A 21,900-nucleotide genomic window follows, 5' to 3' on the forward strand; every position below is an offset into this window, starting at 1 on the left:
AACTGCATCTCTCTTTAACCACGCTTTACAACATGAGTAGGAATACTGAAAAGCTGTAAGTAATCAAGTGATAAAATTATAATTTTTATTTAAACAGCTAAAACTTCCAGCTCTTGAAATGTTGCAGAATGTGGCCACAGACTTGCAGCTTTACAAATTGAGAATGAGTACACAAAATTAAAATGTATGAATGTTTTGAAGGATGAAAGCCATCAGAATGTGAATCTATGAATTGTGTTAATGGTTGTGGTAAGAATCAGTGCTTAGGAACTACCTTCACCCCTGAGCATTAGTCACATAAAAAGGAGTCACAGATCAAACTCAAAAGTATTGTAAATTATTTTTCATTTTCTCGTTAGCCTGCCTATTTGAATGGGATGTGATTAGAATGGTGTAAAACCTGTGTGTTTTAGTAAAATGTGATGTTTAGGTGGTGCATAGTGGTTTTGGTGGTATTAATAGAGGGTGGTATTAACCAGAGTGTAGTTTTTCTCACTGTATAACACCTGGTTTAAATTCCCAAAAAGAGACAAGTCAGACAATTTGGGTGAACGAGCATGACCGTAACCATCTGGATTAAGCAGTTACATATTTTGTGTGCAGCAGGCTTAATAACAGGAAAAAAGGAAACCCACCTTTTACTGTACTTTTATTTTATTTATCTAGTGTGCTTTTAACCAGGTTTTGTATATAAACTCTGGATTTCTCCCATTACTGAAGATGGATGTGGTTGCTAAACAAACCACTTACTGTAGTTTGGCTTAAAAATCATCTGGTCCTAAGAAAAAAAAAATACTTCCAATGTGTGGTGAACTGTGTTTTAATGAACTCTAGAAGCCAGAAAACTTCAGCATATATTTACTTTAGAAAAAATAAAAACAAACTCTGTTACAGTCAAAGTTGCACTTAATAGTATTGGCTGAAAAGGAGAGTGTAGAACTCACCAGCCCTCGTTGCTATAATAGATTTTTAATTATTTTTCTTTCTATAGTTCACTTGAAGTGCCTAATCCTTGCAGTGTTTACAGTTCATCCTAGGGGTTAGAAGTATATTCAGTAGCAACTGAGCATGGCTCATTTATTGAGTCCCAGGCACACTATAGTTCCAGCTGGCTATTTTTTCACATACGCATTGTGAAAATGAAAAAGAAAAAAAAAATCACAGAAAATTTATTGAAATTGTTTATTTATTTATTTTTACACAGTGCTTTTACAATAAAATGTTTTATTAAATGGAACCAAAACTAAACTATTTTGGATGCAGTTGCTTGATCCATTCCTCCCCTGTCCTCCCCAGCCAAAATGTCACACTTTTTTGTATCAATTGAACTAGAAATAGAAGAATTTATCAAATCCAATGGACCAGATGTTAGTAAATAAATAGACTCACTGCTAATGTCCTTTAAGAAAGCGTAGAGAAAGTAGACTTTGTACCTTTGCAGAGCTGCTTTAATCAAATAGAGGGAAGTTTTTGTCATAAGCTGCTGGTAGCATTTAACCTGAAAGCTGATAAAAATAACGTTTCAGAAAGAAACAAAGTCGTCATTTAAAAGAAAGTGCTGATGAAAAATTTACTTTATAGCCTTTTAAAAATAGTCATTGAAGGAAACCCTGAAGGAAACATCATATATCCTTTTGACACCATGCTTTTTTGCCTTTGCAAATCGCCCAAGCGGCTTTGTGGCGCTTTATAAACACTCGAGGTGAGAGAAGTGGGAGCATAATGAGTTGTTAAACAGCGTCAGCACAAGGCAAAAACAAAGGGCTTGGAGCAGGGAGCAGCACGTACGCTCCCTGTGACCGATGTGTGTTACGTGTCTCGCTGGATCTGTGTGTGCTGTGAAGTTTTGTGGTGGGGGCTGTCTGTGCTGGGGAAGGGAAGACGCACACAATGCCGGCGCGGTCCGGCATGAGCAGGGGGTGGTTGCATGGCCTGGAGGACGAGGCTTGGCCCATGTCCCCGAGGGCTGGCCAGCTGGGGACACAGGGAGTGGTGACGCATACGTGCTGGGCAAAGGGCTGTGCTTGACAAGGGTGGTGTGAGCATCCCCCAGAGCCCTCGGGAGACGGATGGGGGTGTGTGGTGTGTAGAGCCGTGCCGTACGGCTGAGTGGAGCCTGCGCTCGTGGCGGCAGCCACGGGAGGAGGACTGCTGTGGTACCGGGGGATGCATCTGCCTCAAAGGATATTTGTTAAGAAAATTGTTGGGAAGGAAAATTTTGATAAATTTCAAATTTTAAAAACGATAAAAGAACCCCTTTCATCCCTCAGTCATATAAAGATGCTTTAGGTAGACGTGTCTTTTTCTCTTCTTTTTTTCTACTTTAAATTCTGCTGTCAGAATTGGAGTAGAACTCGTTCTGAGCAGATAACATTTCTGATGATTACCACCAGCACTGTAAAGGCTGGAAGAAAATGCTGACATTTTTGTATTTAGAAAACAAGGTTTTGATGTGACTCATAAATTTTAAACAGAATCCATTTTAAAGAAAGTTTGCTGTTTCTCACCAGATTATGGGTAAACAACTCACTTTCTGGCTGGTGAATTCTAGTGATAAATTCTGAACTCACTCAATTTACAGGGAGGCTCAACTATATATTTTGAAAATAGCAGACTTGCTATGAAGTGGCCATAGAAGATAGTGAAGGTATTAAAATATACATAGCTTTATGATCACGGTGCTTAAATTGCTTGTGAAAGGACATTTCCCTCTTTCAAATTCTGCAACCTGTCCACATTCGTGTTCGTGGCCACCCAAGTTCAATAAATATTCCTATCATATCTGTAATCCATTATTAGTTTTACAGTACTCGAGGAACATTAGGTCATATCCCATCTAGCTTTTCCTTTGGGAAAGCACAGCTTACATAAATACAGTTCTCACAGAGATCTGTACTGGGTGGCAGGAAATGGGATTTTTTTAAGTCCTTTATGAACATAAATGGGTACATAAATGCCTTTTTTATAATTACTGTTTACAAAAAGAGCCACTCAGTAATTAGGAAAAGATATACGAGTATTTCATTTAGGAGATTGCAAAGCAGAATCTGAAATAAGGAAGTTTACAGTAAGTTACCGTGTAAGAGGATACCCGTTCCTTTTGTATATGCAATTGAATCTGTCAAACAGTTGGTTTATATATGGTTGTCCTGTTTCCTCTTTTTTTCTTTCAAAATGTTGCATTCATTTTTCCTGTCTCATCGACTGTTTTTAACAAGATACACCATCAAAAAGTAAAAAACAAAATCTCATTTGTTGCGTACTGCAGGCATTAGTGGAGGAGTAGCAGATTTTGGCATATGCTAGAAAGTGGACAGCTTTATAGGGCAGTGTCTAAATTGGATTTCTTTTACTTGGTAAAAAGAGCGTTACGTAGAAAGACTTGCCTTAGACTTCAGCCCACGTTCAGAAGTTTGGTGAACCTGGGCTGCAGTTTGTTTGCACAGCTGGGAAGCCATCAACCGCCCTTGTCCCAGCTGGGTCCTCTTCTTCACCCCAGCCACTGCGCTGTGCCCCTAGCTGTCCTCGTGACCCTCAGCCCTCCAACAAGTACGGGCTGGGAGTGAGGGTGGCTTCTTCTAGGAGATGTGAGTTCATCAAGATAAAATTTCTAATTTATTGGGGTGGGTTTATTTCTGGCCAAGGGTCCAAAAAGCAGGACTCCAGACCACTGGGGGAACCAAACTGCAGGAGCTGTGTAGACCTGTGGAGGAGGATTTTTTTGTTTGTTTCTATTTACAAGTTCATCTTATCAGTAGGGCAACTGAAGGGGAATAATTTGACAGCTGCTGTTTGAATGTATTTGATCTGAGGGATTTCAGTTTAACTTAATTGCTCAGACTTTTAATAGCTGAGTGGAAAATGAAAGCGTTTGCTGCCTTGCTCCACCTCATACCAAGTTAGCAAACAAGAAGGAGACCTGCCATGCTGCTATTCTGCGTCCCTTCCGTAGGTCCAGCAACCAACCCCCTTCCTCCCCACCCAATAATGAACAGTGAAAGAAGCTGGGTTTAGTAGCGTAGTAGCAGTTTTCTCCAGTGTAAGGTAGCTTCACATACCTTTGTTAAAGAACGGTGACAGATACTGTCTCTCTTCTCCCTCCTAATATCTACCAGAATATAGGGATCAACCCCAGAGCCTTGTATTATTGTGAGGTAAATACTTTAAAAAGATAATTTTCCTTTATTGCATTATTCACACCAGACCTTGCTTACAAATGCCCATTGATTGATATTCCTGAGGGTACAGTTCTTGGCTCTGTCTCTCAGTGCTGCCTGGCTTTGAAATATATCTTTCTGTGCCTCTCTCAGATGAGGATAGTGATATCAATGGAGTAACAACCCACCACCTGGGACTGCTGTGGTGCCACAACACCCTTCTCTGTTCTGCTCCCTTTGCGTAGAGAAAAAGTGGGTTTCCATTTCCTAGGCGAGGGCTCTGGATCATAACTTCAAGGAAATGGAGTGAAGGTGATGATGGTGTCCCACCTCATCTTTCTCTGCAGCCACAAATCCTTTGGAAAATCTGGCCAAGACTATACTGCACTTTGGAATAAAATAACTTCAACTAAATGCAGTGATTTCTCCCCCCCCCCCCCCCCCCCCGCCCAGTTTTAACAATAATATGAGATCTAATTGTGCAATTGGCAGCTGATTTACACCGTGACTGTGTTGTGTCTAAAAACAGAGGCTAGACATTTAGTCCACAAACCTGAGAAGAAAAGTTGGGATGGGGAAAGACTTTTGCAGAATACTGTCTGGGGTTTTCTTGGCACACCTGCGGCCGTGCTGCGGCGCTGAGAGCTGCTCTCGGCCCCAGCTGTAGTGCTGCCCAGACATCAACCGGGTGGCTGCCAGCAATCCCTTTCTTTTCCAGCTGGATAACTGGTACTGCCTGACTAATTGGGTCCTTTCCACAGATATTTTTAAACTTTGCAAAATCCCAGCAAGTCAACTGATATTTCTCAGAAGCATTTCATTATGAAATTGTTAGCAATTCGATGCAAGTCTTTAAAACTCAATTAGAAGCAAAGAGCATGTTCCTTGAAGCCAGAAGTCAGGCTACTTTGCAAGACTGTTACTCTAAACATAATAGGATTCGTGCCCATAATCCGCTCCCTGTTCATCAGTTGCTAGTACAGATAAAATTTTCTGCTCAAAACAAAAATAATTAATAGCTTTGTTTGATGCCGGAAGATATGTATCTCTGCTGGTTTTATGAGCTGTATTTTTAAGCCCCACGATTACTTTATCGTTCAAATTGTTAAAATAATAGTAATGGATGTTGGTCTCTCTTCACTGATTCGAAAAGCCAGACATTGCTAATGTTGTTGGTTTCGTTGACTATGACTTGACGTCCTCATTCACTTCTGAGACCAACAAATCTGCAGAGAATTCCCTGCAGATTACTGAGAGATGATGTGAATAATGTGAAGTGGGTCCCCAAAGACTTTCGGGATGGATATGCATAATCAAGCATGCAGTTCTCAATACTAATTCTAATTACCTTTTTTTTTTTTTTTTTCTTCCCCCGGAATCGCTAAGGTTCCCCAACCAGAGATGTGGGGCCTTCATTAGGTCTGAAGAAATCCAGCTCATTAGAAAGCCTGCAGACAGCCGTTGCTGAGGTGACTCTGAATGGTGATATTCCCTTCCACCGCCCGCGCCCGCGAATTATCCGAGGACGAGGCTGCAATGAGAGCTTCAGAGCTGCCATAGACAAATCGTATGATAAACCTGTAGCAGACGATGACGATGAAGGCATGGAAACTTGTAAGTAAACTATTGCCGTGCATAAAAAATGCTAACAACATAGGTTAATTCCTTTAAGGTGATTAAAATTAGTAGAAGGTAATTTTAGGATTTTTAAAGAATAGAGCTACCTTCTCTCCATCAATTTTTTTTCCAGGCTTTTTCCCTTCATATGCATTAACAGATTGGAATACTCTGCAGCTTCCTTCCTTTCTGAAATAAGATTATTAGGAGTGTGTTTACTTAAAGTGCTATGAAAATTTTCTGTAAGACAGCTAATTAATTTACTAATGTAAATTAGAGAAAAAATTATGCAGAAAGACAAAAAACCCACTGAATTTATGTTACAAAAATATGTGCATCTAACTTTGAAAGAGTACATTTGTAGTGTCTGGGGGAAAAAAAGAAATCACTGTCCTTTAATTAGAGTGAGTAAGGCTGGCAGATCTAATAAAATATAAAGTTAATGATCAGCTATTACCCACCCTAATGGGCATTCATTTACATTTTCAGTTCTTTAACCCGAAGTATGACCCAACATGTGGAGAATGTCATTAACATAAAAGAATCACTTCAAAGCTAACCTTATCATTATTGAACTGTATAAGAATGGGCTGGTAAAATGACAACTTCTATTGAATGAAAATAGTATGAATGGTAAATTACCTCAATCAGGGGTTGTATTAAAATCATTGAATTTTTAACCTTCATGTTGCACTACTTTCAACTTGTCACACACCAGCAGAATTTTTTTCAATCAACCTGCAGCTAGTTAAAAGTTTATGAATGAAGATGATGGTGGGAGGGTTGAAGTAGTAAAATATTTAGCCTGAATGCTAACAGAAAAAGCTTGAGAAGAGATTTTCACTCTGCTCTTTTTAAATTTTTTAGTTTCAGAAAGTCTATTTCATAAGCGTCTTTCCCTGATATTCTTTTATAAGCTACTTGCGTAATCACTCTTTTATTTTTTTAAAACTCTTTGCTTTTTTATTTTTTTTAATCTGCCTCTTTCTAAAAGTGTTCTGAGACTGAAAGGGAGGTCATTTTGCCAGTCACTTTTCTCAAAGGTGGTTACGGACAGAATTAATTCTGCTTCGCTTTTCCAGCACCTAGCAATTTCACGCAGCAGTGAGGCTAAATGCTGGTCTGGTGCTGCGGGCTGTCAATCTATTTCTGGCCAGTAGAAGAATAGGTAGAAAAAATGCGTAGTGATCCTGATCATTCTCCCAGATTGCATACCCTATGGTCTTTTGGGACATAAGACCATGTTTTTCTCGAAGGCCTTGTTTGGTGTGAGCCCACCGATAGTAATATCTTGTTTTGAGGCATCAGATATCCAAGGCTTTTCCAGAAGTTACAGATGGTTTAACTTCATTTGGTCAAAAATATAGCAAAACTGCTGTCCTGAAACACTTCTAGGTGAATATAGGTTTACCAGATTACTGTAAGGGGTTTTGAGCTTGTTGATGCAATGCATAGAGAGTAGCAAGGAAGTATTTGGTGGTCTTTGTGACCTTTGCATGGGAGAAACAGAAATCAGACAAAGCCTTCTGGCTGAAATCGAAATGCCATGGGGTGAGTCTTTGCCCTCATCTCTCTGTATGGATGAAGTCGTCTAACACTGGTGCACCAAGAGCCACCTCAGTGACATGGGAGGGCAAGAGCGAGGCTGTTCTCAAATCTCACATGGTAAAGGGGCTGAGCAAAGTGTCACCAAGCTATGTGCATAGAACCGCGCGTTGTGTTGAGTTACTTGTGTTTTAATACCTTCCATATATTATAATAGACATCTAATGAGTAATCTGGAAATTTGCAGTGCCAGGTTAATAGAAGCAGATAAGTAGCAAAGCAAATGTAGTAAGTTGGTTGGACAGAATTCAGTCCTTTAGGTTGTGTCCTTCTCACGGTGGCCATGGGAGCTGGCCCAGCCATACGTTGCCTGGGAGCAGCACAAAATGCTAGGTCCTCAGGTCTATCTTTCGGAAAACGTTTCTGTATCTGTGTTAAAACTGAAAGCACTGCAGTCTGCTCCACTTTGTGTAAATTATATGTGGCTTCAGATTTCAGAGAATTTACCAAATGGTGTCTTCAGCTGGACAAAGCCTGGGCACATACAAATATGTAGAAGTTAATTTAACAATCTGGTCCTAACGTAACTAATGCCTCACTGCTGCCGTAATGACATTGCCTAAGTTTTTTTTAATTGTATTTAATTATTCCATAATTGTTTGAAATTAAAATGTGGCTTTCTCTCATTATAAAACCCAGGCAAACATGTTGGTGGTCAATTTGCTGATGCCCTTGAGGTTGGATCCATTTGTCTTACTTGAATTTTTCCCCCTTTCTCCTCCAAGTGTTTCAGTGCTAAGAGTGCATCTTTCTTCCAGACAGTGATCCTCTTTGGAGTAGCAAATAATAGCACTGCAATTTATTGTATAGAGGAATTGTTAATATGTCATCACCCCATATACAAAAGCTATAAAGATCCAGGTAGTATGTGTGGCGAAGGGGCTGACGCTCTTCTGGATGTACTTGCTATCCTTAGAACAACATGCTATTAAATTACTAAATGTAGGATGAAAATCAAATAGCAGTGACCAGTTCTGGGGTAACATTTTAAAAAGTATTTGAGAAGATGTGTGTGAGTTTTAATAGCTGTAAAAAACTAACATTTGTGGAAAGGTGTGGCTGTTCAGCTTTTGCAGATCATTTTTCCTGCCTTTTTTTTTTTTTGGTGTCTTGTTTTGGGTTTTTTTTCTTTCCTTAATACTTGAAATAGCTGACTGGAAGCAAAATGTTTATCTTTAATGTCTTAAATGAGAACAAGGCATTTGGACTGGGAGAGAGCGACAAAGCTTTCTAATCTTTTGCTGAATCTTAATTGCTAGAATCTAGGGCTGTATTAAATATCACAATCAGAGGCCTGGAAGCTTAGTGGCAAAATAGCTTCACGTTAAGGAGCTTTGATTCCTCATGTGCATCTTTTCCATTTTATGGCCTAATTAGGAGAATAGCTTCATAATACCTGTTTGTGTAGTTCTCCATAGTACAGTGTGGTTCATGAAATGACACCAGTTTTCAGGTTTAATTGATGTTTAAAGTATACTCCAATTTATTTTTTTGGCTTCAGCAGCCTGAAAGGGGAGGCAGGAGGTTGCTGGAAAGGAAGGAAATAACAGCACCAAAACAAATACATTCTGCGTTTTGCAGTAACCTAATGTCATTACTGCAACTTAACAAAAATCAGAAGTTTCATTTGAAGGCTGGGCTTGAATTTTAATTGAGCAGCATTTGCATTTGTTCTAAACACTAGTAATTAGGTGTATGTTAATTGCAGAATAACTGTGCTGCATAAAAGTGAAACAAGTTTCTTCATGTTGAGTCCTTTTAAGAAAACTGGAAATCTATTTACTGCAGTAGAGACACCAGCGTTTACTCCGGAAGAACAGAAATCCTAGTTCACAGGGCTCGGTCCAAGCTACGGAGTTAATTGCAAGCAAACTGCGTATGATAGACAAATATTTATTGCAGCATAAGTGTGGAAAGGATGCAATATTATCTCCATAGAATATGCAAAATAAATAATAAGAGGAGGCAGTGTTATGACAAGTTGTTCAGCAACTCAGCATAGCACAGTACACTTAATACATATTTAGAATTAATTTAATGTATTGTTATATGAACATGAACAACCATAGGTCAACACTGATTAATCTTTAAATTTCTAGCAATGGAGTACCAAATAAACATTTGACTTCAAAATTTGTCAGACATTTAATGCAATTTTTTTACTAATTATATTTGTATGCAAGTACAATCTTTTAAATGTCTAGTTGGTTTTAACTGGAACAGATTGTAGCTATAAATTAACATGCAAAAAATTAGCATTTCTATTCCAAAGTAGTTTTCCACTACTCTTTTAATAATAACTAAATATCATTCCAGACACTGATTAAGAAACACCGTGACCAAAAAAAGTACAAGTACAGTGAGTACAGAGGCATGTACAGGACAGGCCTATTAATTTTCTAAAATACAATTATCCAAATATTAAAACTGGGCCTACAATTGAGAAGCTGTATCATCCCTTAACTCATAGCAGTCCTGAAGACAAGTTAACATAAAATACTGAGACCTGTCCGTTATTTTTTTTCTCTGCCTTTTTTTCCTGGTGGTTTGTACTTCAGAGTACTAGTTGAGATTCAAAAATAGTTATTAATGTTGAGATTTATCTGACATGGTATGTTTTTATTGAAATGTGTTTATGTGATCTTCCAGGGTTGGAGAATATGTATAGAAATCTTGGGATACTCAGTGAATAAGTACCAAGTCTATTGGACAGGTCTGTGTCTTGTAAAATATTAATGAATAAACAGTATTTTGCAGGCAAGTATCTGAGAGAGAGAAGAGACAATAACAAATGGCTTCCAGTCAATGATTTGTAGACTTTTCATGTTCAATGCATCACTTCTAAGGTGAATATGAATGATGACTAAGAAAAGCAAGTTATATTCTACAGTAGTCTGTGTATGAGAAATTTCTAAAGAATTAACACACTTCTATTGGCTGTAGAAGAGTCACTGAGGTTGAGAAACAATCAAATCAGTAGGATTAATAATGAGAAGTAGTAAACATATGCTAAACTAAAAAATGATTCTTTTTTCCTTCTATAAGCTGTGGCCATTTCCAAATCTTACTGAGTATTAAAAAAATTTTCTTTTCCATAGACTGTGTATATGTAAAGTGAAACGATATTTTTCAACTTCTACTGCCAAAAGTTGTTTGGAGCCTTTGTATTCATTAGAGCTACAGGGGACAGCGCGAAGTATGCATCCGTGATCCTAATTGTTGCTTCATGCTGTCTGTTGGAAAATTGGGAGATGGTGTAGCCCTACTTATAGTGTGATGATATGAAATATTAGAGCTCCTGGAAGGATGGTCACAGCTTCACCAGCCATGCAGTGTTGGCTTTAAGTTAAGTCAAAATGGTCGCAAGATTCTGACCCATGAGCTTGAGGTGTATCATCTCTTTCTCACTAAGCTATTGGAGGAGTTTTCAGTTTTTGAATGGATTGCTTCTTTTGGTCATTTTTCTTTCAAATTTTCTGAAATACGTGTGTTCTGTTAAATCTAACCTTGGGTATACTTCAGGGTTCTTGGAGTCTTGGTCTCGGATTAGAAACAGAGAAGGAACGTGTTATCTGCCCTTAAAGAATTTCACGTGTTCCACTGGATGGAATCTTCCCACCCGAACCTCCCAGGCTACCCCATCTCAACCAAGAATAAAACCGAGAATAAAAATCATGGTGCATGATGTGTTTTAAATGGCCCCAGGAAATGAAGTAGTGTGACAAAACCATTATGTTACTTGCAGCAGAAGAAAAAGTCTATTAAGGCTTGTACTGAGGGTTAACAGTCCTTAATGACTTTCATATTTTTATGATAATATTACTAGAAATTTACTGACAGGGCATGCTGCACTGCTGTTTTTCTTCTTGCAGATATTTCTGAAGCTCTCCTCAACTGATTTAGATACTGAAACAAAAAGGGCCAATTAACATCACCTTGCTAATCCTCTTCATTAATCCATACATTATTCCGAGTACCCACAAAGCACGAATCGTGTTTTGCAGTGTTCTGCAGAGGTGAATTCCTTGCTTCTGGGAGTCCAGGAAATCCCCACATCAGCAGATACTGATTTTTTTATTTAAAAAAAAAAAAATATTTTGTGGTTGTGCATATATCCTGCTTCAAAATACGTTATGCAGTACACCAAAAAGCCTGCCCTTGTTGTTTGTTCTTGTCCCACTGATGTTTCTGAATATGTGCTTTCAGTGGAGGAAGACACAGAGGAGAGCTCAAGATCTGGTAGAGAATCTGTGTCCACAGCAAGCGACCAGCCGTCCCACTCATTGGAGAGACAGATGAATGGAAGCCAAGATAAAAGTGACAGAAAAAAGGCTGGAAAGGAAAAGAAGAAAGATCGAGATAAAGAGAAGGATAAAATTAAGGCAAAGAAAGGAATGCTGAAAGGCTTAGGAGACATGTTCAGGTAGGTGCTTTGCAATCAATCAAATGTAGAATAAATTATAAAAAGAAGTTTCATCTTTCAGTTATTCATTTATATTGTGACTGTTTGCTGAGGCCGTATTTTACTATGCAAATATACATGGTGTGTATTGCCTGATCTCTCCATTTTTGAGCCTACGGGTGGTGTCATGAAAGGGGAGCAGCTCAGAATGGAAGAGAAGGAGATGGCTGGCAGACTACAGGGGCTACAAAGGAAAAAGTGGTTTTAAGCAACAAACTGCTTTGTCTTGGGAAGAGTCTTTGGTGATATCTAAGTACTGTACATATTCTTTGACAGGTCAAACAATTTTGGGTGGTGTTTTTTTTTTCCTTAAACTGTGCTAATACTGTACCCAAAGCTTACATGTTACTAAATGAATGTTTTTCTTTGCTTTACTATTAAGACTGTTTGGTATCATGGAGGCATGATATGAGTCAGTTTGAGACTGAAAAACAGCATGCTTCTCTCAAGGAAAACAGGACCTAAATAAGGTTGTGTGCTCTGAGAATCCACAGTCTGGAGAAGGGGTCAGTGAAAGACCTGATTTTTACCAAGCAGTGAGTTTTTTTGAAAGGCATCGTCTTTCCAGCAGACATAAGATATCTGAAAGGAGCAGACTGCTGAGGGACGCCCTGCTGTTCTGGGTAAATAGTGAAACATGACAAACACCTTTGATCACTTGTGGGAAGGGGTGAGAGAGCAAGAAAATCAGTCTTTCTTTTAGCTTGCTAGAGTAAATAAATATATTTCCAAGAAAAAACAATATTAAGGCAGTGTTTGTTTTCTTTTGTATATGCAGTGATTCATTATTTAATTTTGAAGTGAGATACCAGTAGTATTTTAAAGATTTTTTAACAATGATTCTCCTCTGAAAACATGTAAGTGGAGCTTCAGTTAACTTTCATCCTGTTACCTTCTTTATCCTGTAAAACATTAATGGAACCTAGGTTGTAACTGCATAGGTTCTTGAGAGTTGTTCTGTGTCTGTGAGTTGTATTACAAAATTAGTTATTAGAAAAACTAGTTAATTAGAAAATATTAGTTAATTAGGAAGAAAATTAGTTCATTAGAAAACATTAGTTAGAAAATGCACTTAGAAAACACAAAATAATATCAGGTTGTTAGACAGCATATGCCACAGAACACCAAAAGAGTCGTAGGAGACAGTCCCACATGTCAGATAGGAGGAGAGTTCTTCAGCCTGGTCACCTGCAAGTCCCACGGAGATGTCCTCATCTCCTGGGTGTTTGCATGCCTAAATTCCAGCCTGGAGTGAAGAGTTGCATCCCGCGCGGGGGGATGGTGGAAGGTAGGAGATACGAAACGCTGACTCGTTCTTTTTTGCAGTCTTGCCATTTTTATACAGCAGAAATGAGAGGTAAAATTGAGGTGCATTATACATGATAATGAGCTCTAAGTAGCTTATTGGATACCACGAGTGCTATCTCAGTAGTTCAGTCAGAAAGTGTTTCCAGCATCTAGAAAGCTTAGGCAGCTCCTCGGTCCTCAGTTTCCTCCTGTGTGACATTCTCAGTACCTAGAGGACCTGTGAGATAGCTGCTTCATCTTGCAAGCTTTGGTGCGCAGGCAAAGGGTTGACTTGCAGAGGGTCCTATCCAAAGAGAGGAGCCTTCACGTTCCAGAGAGCCGGCTCGATGCGGGGCTCGTCAGCTCCTCTCTGCCCTCCAGCCTTAGAGCCTAATGTCTGCTGTTCCCATGCGTCTTGGAAAGCTCTAGATGGAAACAAGTGTAAAAGTGGGAATTAATACCATTTTTAATCAGGTGCTCCCAGCTAAATAGGAAGTAAGCTTATCTGTATGCTGGATATAACACTTCAGAAATCTTTAATCTGGAACCAGCAGTAATTTGACTGATGGGAAGATCTGATGATCACTTTGTTGTTTGCTCTTCATAACAGTCAACATTTTTCTTGAGGTATTTTTTTCCCTCACTACCATTTCTGAGTGAACTTTACTTTTCAGTCTCCTCTTAATTAACGTGGGAGCAGTGCTATCCAGATGCAGTTGACTCCTCCTGGATCTGTAAATTAGCTTGCGCCTTGTCAGCCCACCCAAGAGAGATGCTCCTGGCAAGCAGGAAAATGCTGATTGAAGGAATTAAGCACTATGCCTCATTTCCACTCGGTGCTTGATTTGCTTTGTTGACAGGCTTCTCAATAGTGTTTGAGAGATGGGCTTTATTATGTCTGCAAGATAAGCTACTACTTCTGCCTATAACATGCTTTGTTTTTCTGTACATCTGACATATATCATAGATATCAAGTAATCACTGAAAGAGGTTGTGCGATAGAAACTAATGATGACAGTAACATCTAAAATTCAAGCCCTGATCAAAGCATAATTGGATGTTTTGGTTCTGTGCAACATTGTGATTTCTTTGTAGTTTTTTCTTTTCTCCGTTTCTACTTTTTTTCTTCCTTTTCGGTTCTCTTATCTTAAAATAATCTTTCTTCATTAGGTTGTATGGGCGAGAACAGTTGTGGGATGAAATTACTGTTAACTGACAATTTATTCCGATGCCTGTGTTTAGCCAAGGGGCTTTTTACTGCCTATATGCAAACTGGCAGCTCATAAAGTGGAATCTACGTGATGTATAAAAATAAGTCTCCTTGCCTTCAGTTAAAATCTTAGGATTTGCTACTTGGATCTTCATTAAACTGTACTGTGAGATGGAAACTCCTACTAGAGAACCCCAGGTTACATTTATCCTCCAGCATCTAGTCATCATTTCCAAGAAATCCCTGGATGATTCAGCTGGCAGGTTAAAAATCACAAGTGACTCTTTTAAACATTTCCATTGTTTTACTGCTCTTACCAAACATAGTAAACAGGGTTGACCTAACCATGAAGGAGCACTGTATAAAACACAGGGTGCAGCCTGTGTAGCTCTGACACGCGCAGCTCCCCTTATTTCCAGAGAACCTTTGCTGACATTGGGCTGTGGACAGTCTGAAAGTTCACCCTTCTCACTGTGAAATAAATCCGTCTGAGCACGCGTGTATTTCTTTTTTCAAATTGACATTTCAGGGCAGAACAGAATAATTTATTTAAATTTGTCATTTGTCTGGGAAGTCCCTTTCTCTTCACAGATGAATATAGGTCAAAAGTTAACCTAGGAAAGTGTTGAACAAAAATACTGTTCTATTGGAGGAGATGGAGGTGCTGCAGAGCTTTGCTTTACACCTGAATGGATTTGTTTTATCTGAACAGTTGCATCATTCTTGTCTTTCTTATCCCTTCAGTAGGCCCATGTGCCATGTCCTGTGGCTGTTATCTCGTACCGAATGAGAGTCTGTGCAGTTCTTTCTTCATTGCTGGCATTTACGGGGTGCCTGGGTGGCCACTGCCAGCTGTGCAAATAGTTTTTGGGAAGCTGATATGAAGTTCTGCTAGTTTTTGTGTTTCACTACTAAGAAAGCTTGAGTGGATATATGTTTTGACATCCAAAGTTTATAAAAAGCTGTATGCTTCCCCAAGTGCAATCTAAAATATGTTTACTTGTTTCTGAGTCTGATTTTGTTTGTTTTTAAGTATAGATTTTGCTTCTTGATAAGAATCAACCTGACAAAAACAATCAGTTGATAAATATGTCATTGTAATGTTGCCTTAAGAAAGAGGCTTCGCAGTTTCAAACAGTGCACCTGTAATTAGTGCCGGTAGGGATACATTAATTTGATGGGCTTCTGTGTCGTGCAATTCTTTGGCATTCCTCTCCTCAGAGAGAAAAATTGTACATGCTTCCTTCTTTTCGCCTCCTCTTGCCCCTGTCGTGTCCAGGGTATTTTCATTTATGCACGTGGGTGCCCTCAGGATGTAAGATAGGAAGATTCGAGATTGTTCTTATTTGCAGGTTTTGGGCAGTGATGAAATGACACCCTACTGTGGTGCAGCTGATCTTTTAAGATCCCTGTACTTCATTCACGCTTATTCCCAGTGTAGAAGCTTGGATATTGTTTCTAGATGGGTGACTGGACTGGTGCACTAATATGTGATAAGTAAGTGAAGTGGTAGCTCCACATCTTTCTCCAGCTTCCTCAAGCCATGGATAATTTTCCTCCGTGGCCACCCATGAACTGTGGTTCTGTAAGACAGTGGCATCACTTTTGGGAGGAATTTGTCTTACTTGCAAGGTAAGAGCCATGCTCTTACTGAGGAATTTGTATAGGAGAAAATCTCATTGGAAAGTTTTATGATAGAAAAATTATGTCCAGCAAGTGATCAGTCTTAGAAAAGGATGCATCTGAGGAATAACATCTTTAGAAGAAACTGAAAACTACCAAGTTATTGAGAATAAGGAGGGGAAAAAGCAGCTTTGAGTTTCCAAAGGGAGGATGGGAGGCCAAGCTACCTAGCCCACGGTAGGGACAGTCATTGCCTGATAATAAACAAGTAGACATCAATATGATCGGATAAAAATGGATTTGCAGATACAAGTAGTATGTTTGAGTTTACTTGGGGAACTGCTGAGGAGAACAAAAGATGGGGGGTGATGTACACGTTGTGTCTTAACCTTGAGTTTAAGCAAGAAAGTATCTGCGTTGGTTTTGGAGGTTGCTTATGAAATGGTTGTAACATAATTTGAAGCAACTGCAGATAAGTATGTTATATGAAGTAAGTAAATTTTCTACTGTAGGAATTAATACCTCAGTCCCACATAAACATAACTTTTCAACAGGAACAAAAGGCACCATGTGTTGAAGTTCATGGAACAAGACAGTATGCTTAATAGTAATCATGTGCATATTTGTTTTTAGTACTGGAGGCTGTGTATTTCAAGATCTGGCCTTTAATGTTGATATAAATGTAAAGCCGTAATGTATAGTGACTGATCTTTAATTCCTCTCTTAACTGTTGTAGCATACAGGTGGGTAAGTCAATGCACTGGATAGCCAATGCAAATGTAATATTGCCAGATTGCCATTAAAATCTAATCCTAATTAGTTTTAATTACATTTAAAATGATTACTAGGAGCTTTGCAGTGTTGTATCTTCCAGTTCTGTGAGAGGAAATAGATAATTTCGTTTGCAACCTTGTTTAGCTGAAATCTGATATACCGTTATCTCTCCTCCCCCTCCTCCCCCCCCCCCCAACAGCTGCTTCCAAGGTGCACTGAACATGTCCAGATTCATAAACATACTATTTGTAGCTTTGAATTACGCATTTCAACCACATTAGCCGTCTGAGACCTCCGACTGGGCATTTGGGAGAATAGCCTGCATGGATTACTGCTGCTTGTTACATGACTTCCTTGTGTTGCCTACTCTGGTTTTCATTTGAGTTTTCTCATCGTAATGTCTGTTAGGAGATGAAAAGCAAATCACAAGGGTTATACCATTGATTTAGTAATTACCTTCTTTCTCTTTCATCTAATAACAACCTTCAGACTTTTAGGCAGGCACATGACAAAAAGGTATCTGAGTTGTGTAAAATACTGTTGAATTACACCCTAATCAACAGGACTGGAAAATACCTCAAATTGATAAAATAAAATCTGTAGTCTGATTTTCATCATTCAGTAGTTTAAGAAGCGGTAATAATGTCATTTTCCTTGGAAGCATAACTAATAGGACTTTGTATTGGTGAATGACGTTGATGTACGGACTTAATAGAAAACATGGGAACGAGCTGTGGAAGTTGGAAGTATTTTTTTTTTCTTTCGTCCTTTGCTCATGGCACAAAACACCATAAATCTTGAGCCTTAGAGCATAGAGGAGGAGGTTAAACCCCTTAACAGGCTTAAACACCTGTCGGTTGTATCATTTCAAACTTGGAAGCTCGTTGCTCGCACACTGAATTGCGCCTGGGTTTGCTAATGCTGATCGGAGAACGTCACCGACAGCTTGTGGTGCTTGTGCTGAGACTTTCATCAGAAACACTGAGCTGGGTCGCTGCTCAGGTAAATGGAATCTGGGGCCATTTGTGCTCCGGTTTTCGCCTGCTACTACTAAGAGCCAGCTGGCACTACTGTCATTAAGTCCACATCTGCTTCCCTTCTTCTGCCACCAGCTAGAAAATGTGCGACCCACTACAGTCCTAGATGCAGCGTCTAAGCATGCTGCCTTTTCAAGATTCAGAGGAGGAGCACAGTCCTCATCCTGGCTGCAAGCTGGATACTGCTAATGGCACCTTCTTGTCCTGCACTGCTCTGGGCTACTTTGTCCTTACCCGTTTTTGAAGGTTCGGCCAGCCCCTGGGATGCACAGAATCAGAAAAGCCTTTCAAATGGAATCAGCCATGCGGCAAATTGTCATCTTTGATCCAGACAATTACCCAGGACTCTTATAAATGTCTTTCAAAGCATTTTCATATTCTTCACTTCCTTCTTTCCAATTAAAAGTAAATATAAGGGACTGAAAGAGATAAGGGCGATTGAAAATAGCTGTTCTTTTTTGGAAAGGCAAGCCATCCTCCTTCCTTCCTCTCCTCACTTTTTCGCCTTCCTGTTTCCTGCTGCTTGGTGGAATCACTTGCTTCGGGGAAATGGAAATGTGTGTTTCATTGCCAGCAGTCCCCAAACGCATTGGTTTTTGACTAAGATGTCATTGGGGCGAGGGGCAGTGGAATGGCAAATTCGTGTTTCTAAACCAAACAACCGCACAAAATCTGTCAGGGATTTAAGGAATGTGGCTTCATTAAGTGGTTAGTAAACTCTATGACTTTTAAACGAAACACAGCAAGCGGTGGTATGTGATTGTGCGAAGGAGATTTGAAGTGAGAGCTTAACATAATCGTATGTGGCTTTCTAGTTTGTCATTCTGACGGAAAGCAGGGCTTTGCTGTATGTATTCTTAACACTGGATTTTCCCAGGGTAAATCTTGAACTTGTAAATCTGATGGGGATATATCGTATGTGGTGGGTTTTTTTTAAATTTGAATAGAATCAGGGCTTTTGTTTCTAACATCCAGAAATAAGTGTCAGGATGACCTGTTACTAGAAACGAGTTCATAGTGGCTGCTAACATATTCTCTCAGTATCCTTCCTTTCCTTGTCAGTGAGTTTAAATAGAGAACCTTTGACACCTACAGCACCGTCTCTGCCTGCAAAGCAAGCGAGGGAGGCAGGCGGCGTGACAGCTGAGCCCTCCGCGATCCTGCCCGGCGTTGTGCGGAGCTCCTCTTCAGGCCCGCTGGATGAATATAGAGCGCGAATGTCGAGGATGACACCTACTTTATAATCTCTGCAAAGCAGGCCTTTTCAGAGAAGAATTTGTTGACAGTTCAGAGATTCAAAGTCAATTTCAGTTTTAGTTCCTATAGAAATAGGATTTTTTCCTCCACCTGATGTGATAATTGAAGACTAACTAGGCGGTGTGCTACTCCCTAAAAAAGTATGGTAAATAAATACTGTCTGGAGACGTGAAGGGTCTGTTAGATGAAAAGCTCTATTAGTGACATTTGTTTCATTATCTGTTGGAAATGTTCTTTGGAGATTTAATTTGCTCCTGATAGCACCTGTACATCGGTATACATTACGAATCCTGTAGATTATGTTTTTAAAGCAAAGTCTTATTTGAAAATCCTTTTTAAAAACAGGAATAGGAACGTTATCTTTAATGAAAATTAATGCAACTTAATATATTTTTATATGAAGGTGACATAGACTATTAAGTCATGGTTACTTGAGGTACTTAAGTTGGCAGCTGCAGGACAGCTGATCCTTTTCGAAAAGGCAAAGCTCCGACTTACTACTGCTTTTCACTTCTTGGGAGCAACAGTCTGTATTCGCGGGGCTTTGGCAGGCTGATGCCTCCTGTTAGGATTTCCACGTGTCCTACTGTTGTGCAGAGAAATAGTCATTCAAGACAGAGTTATAAAACGCTTCAGTAGAAATGGCAAAATGAGTACAAGCCAGTATGATTTCTGGAATAGAATATACCGGAACAGAAATAGTCTGTGAGCCCCTGCATTTCCTTGAATGTAGTAAGAAAATAATGAGTATAAGGCATGACCTTGCATTTCCCTGAATGCAGTAAGAAAATAGTACATTTTCTTATTAATTCTTTCTGAATGCCGTATGAGGCATTCAGAGGGCTTATTTAGGCTTTTAAGTTGTTGTTTCAGGGAAAAATGAGAGGTACAAGAGTTTGGTAGAAAAAATAAGAGAGGAAGAAATATTAGAAACACAATGCCAATGGGCTATGCAAATAGTATTTCCCCCACTTTGAATCCGTTGATGACTTCTTCTGGAAGAAAAAAGGGATAGAATTAGGAGGAACTGAAGAGATACTGAAAATACTACATTCCTAGAGTGATTCAGGCAGGAAGGGATCTCTGTTTGGTTTGACTCCTGCTCACAGCAGTCCAGCTTCAACATTTCATCAGCTTGCTGACTGTCACGCCCAGTTGAGTTTCAGATATCTCCAAGGATGGAGACTCGGCAGCCTCTCTTGGCAGCCTGTTCCAGCGCTTAATGATGCTCCTGCGGAAAAGTCTTTGTCCTCGGTAAGAGGAGATAGGAACAAAATACACTGAATGATCACTGGTACAAAAAAATCTGAATCAATCAACATGTCCTTATCCTTCTCATAAAGCAAAAGCATGTGGATGTACAATAAGATTGTAATCCAAAAAGTTTAAATTTTGAAGGAGTTTTGTAATGTGTGATTACTCTCAGGGACTTACTGCCCCCACAGTTCCTTGACAACCAAGAATATAGGAAATAACACAGCTAAGCATGCATTTGTGACTGTAAGCGGCCCATTGCACGCCAAGGGTTAAGGAAGAAGTTATCTGTTCTTTTTACTATGCTTCCAAGCATCTTACTCTAAATTGTCTTGGACTGGCAACTATTAGGATACCAAGCTTGATTGGCTGATACGATACCTAATAATGTCTGATATGATCCACTGAGCTAGAAAGGTGATTATTTCTTTGGGAATGAGGATGAAACAGTCTACGGAAATCTTCCTTTCTAATATTTCATCCAAAACCAGAAAATGTCACCTGGTTTTTAACTAAAAACATAAAATTTGTGTTGCGTTAATGCTGATACTTTTCATTTTCATGTCGAAATACAGATAACAAGTAAAACCTCAGCCATTTGTAGTTCAGCCAGTCACAAAAGAAGAGAGTTTATATTACTTTTGAAGAGGGAGAAAGTATTCTTTTTAATTCCTTCCATGTTCGGTAGAGTTTAATGTAAGAACATAAGAATATAGTGACACAGAGTTGAATAATACCCGGTAAGTCCCTGTACCCCAGTACTGTGTCTCTGACAGTGGTCGGGAGAAGCTGCCAAGTGTGAGGTACCACATCAGGGACATCAGGGTAACAGCATAGCAGTTCTTCCCAGGTTTGTCTTCCAGGCTTTCCGTGATCTGCAGCTCAAGGATTTCTTGAGACAGCGCCTTTGTGTTGAAGTACAAAATAGCGGTGTGGATGTTCTGTTCTTAGCAATTTGTCCAGTTACTGATGATTTAGTGTATATTTACCTAATTCCAAAATACTAACAAAATTTGAAGTATATCATATACAAAAATGTCTTTTAGAGATTGTGTAGAATGACTTCTGTATCAAGGAGCTGCTTTTACAAGTGCAAAGACCTGATTGCTATGCACTGCAGTAGATCAGACTCATTATGTCGGTATTTTATGGCTCTCAGGTAAGCATGTTTGCAAAGTAGCAGTAAACCTTTTTGATGTGCAATAACATTTCAGTAGTTAATGTAGTGTTCCACTGCATATTAACTTTTACTGCTTCTGTGCCAACTTACAATAAGCAGGAGTGCAAGAAAAGGCTGTAGATGTTTGTAAAACAGACCCCGCTGGAATGCATTCACTTCATGAACTGGTTTTACAGTGTATGTTTGGGGTAGCTGATGAGGTGATTAACAGTAAATTTTGAAATGTTTACTTCTGCAGAAGAGAAATTCATAGTTTCTATAAATATTAACGCTTTTTTCAGGACTTTTTAAATATTAGTCTTGTAGCTCCTAGTCCTAAAAGAAAAAAAGACCAGAATGGTTTCAAGGAACTACTTGGTGGTCTTAGCTATTTTCAACAAATATAATAGCGTACCACTGATATGTCTGTTTTGAAGTATCTGGTTTATATGTTGAAA

At 39.2% G+C, this 21,900-nt stretch overlaps 1 protein-coding gene across 26 annotated transcripts in view; it reads left to right on the plus strand.

Moving 5' to 3' along the window:
* PARD3 (par-3 family cell polarity regulator) overlaps window positions 1-21,900 on the plus strand; it is a 460,486-nt gene that overhangs the window by 307,013 nt on the left and 131,573 nt on the right. For all 26 annotated transcript variants that reach the window (XR_012585424.1, XR_012585425.1, XM_074574241.1 and 23 more), the window contains 2 exons: window positions 5,544-5,771; window positions 11,586-11,802. Coding sequence is in view for 24 of the 26 variants with exons in the window: in XM_074574241.1 (XP_074430342.1) it covers window positions 5,544-5,771; window positions 11,586-11,802 (445 nt within the window). In the remaining 2 variants the exon portion in view is untranslated. The remainder of the gene's footprint in view (window positions 1-5,543; window positions 5,772-11,585; window positions 11,803-21,900) is intronic.

Source organism: Larus michahellis, chromosome 2 (genome assembly GCF_964199755.1).
Source record: "Larus michahellis chromosome 2, bLarMic1.1, whole genome shotgun sequence".
In the NCBI taxonomy this organism is placed as follows: domain Eukaryota; kingdom Metazoa; phylum Chordata; class Aves; order Charadriiformes; family Laridae; genus Larus; species Larus michahellis.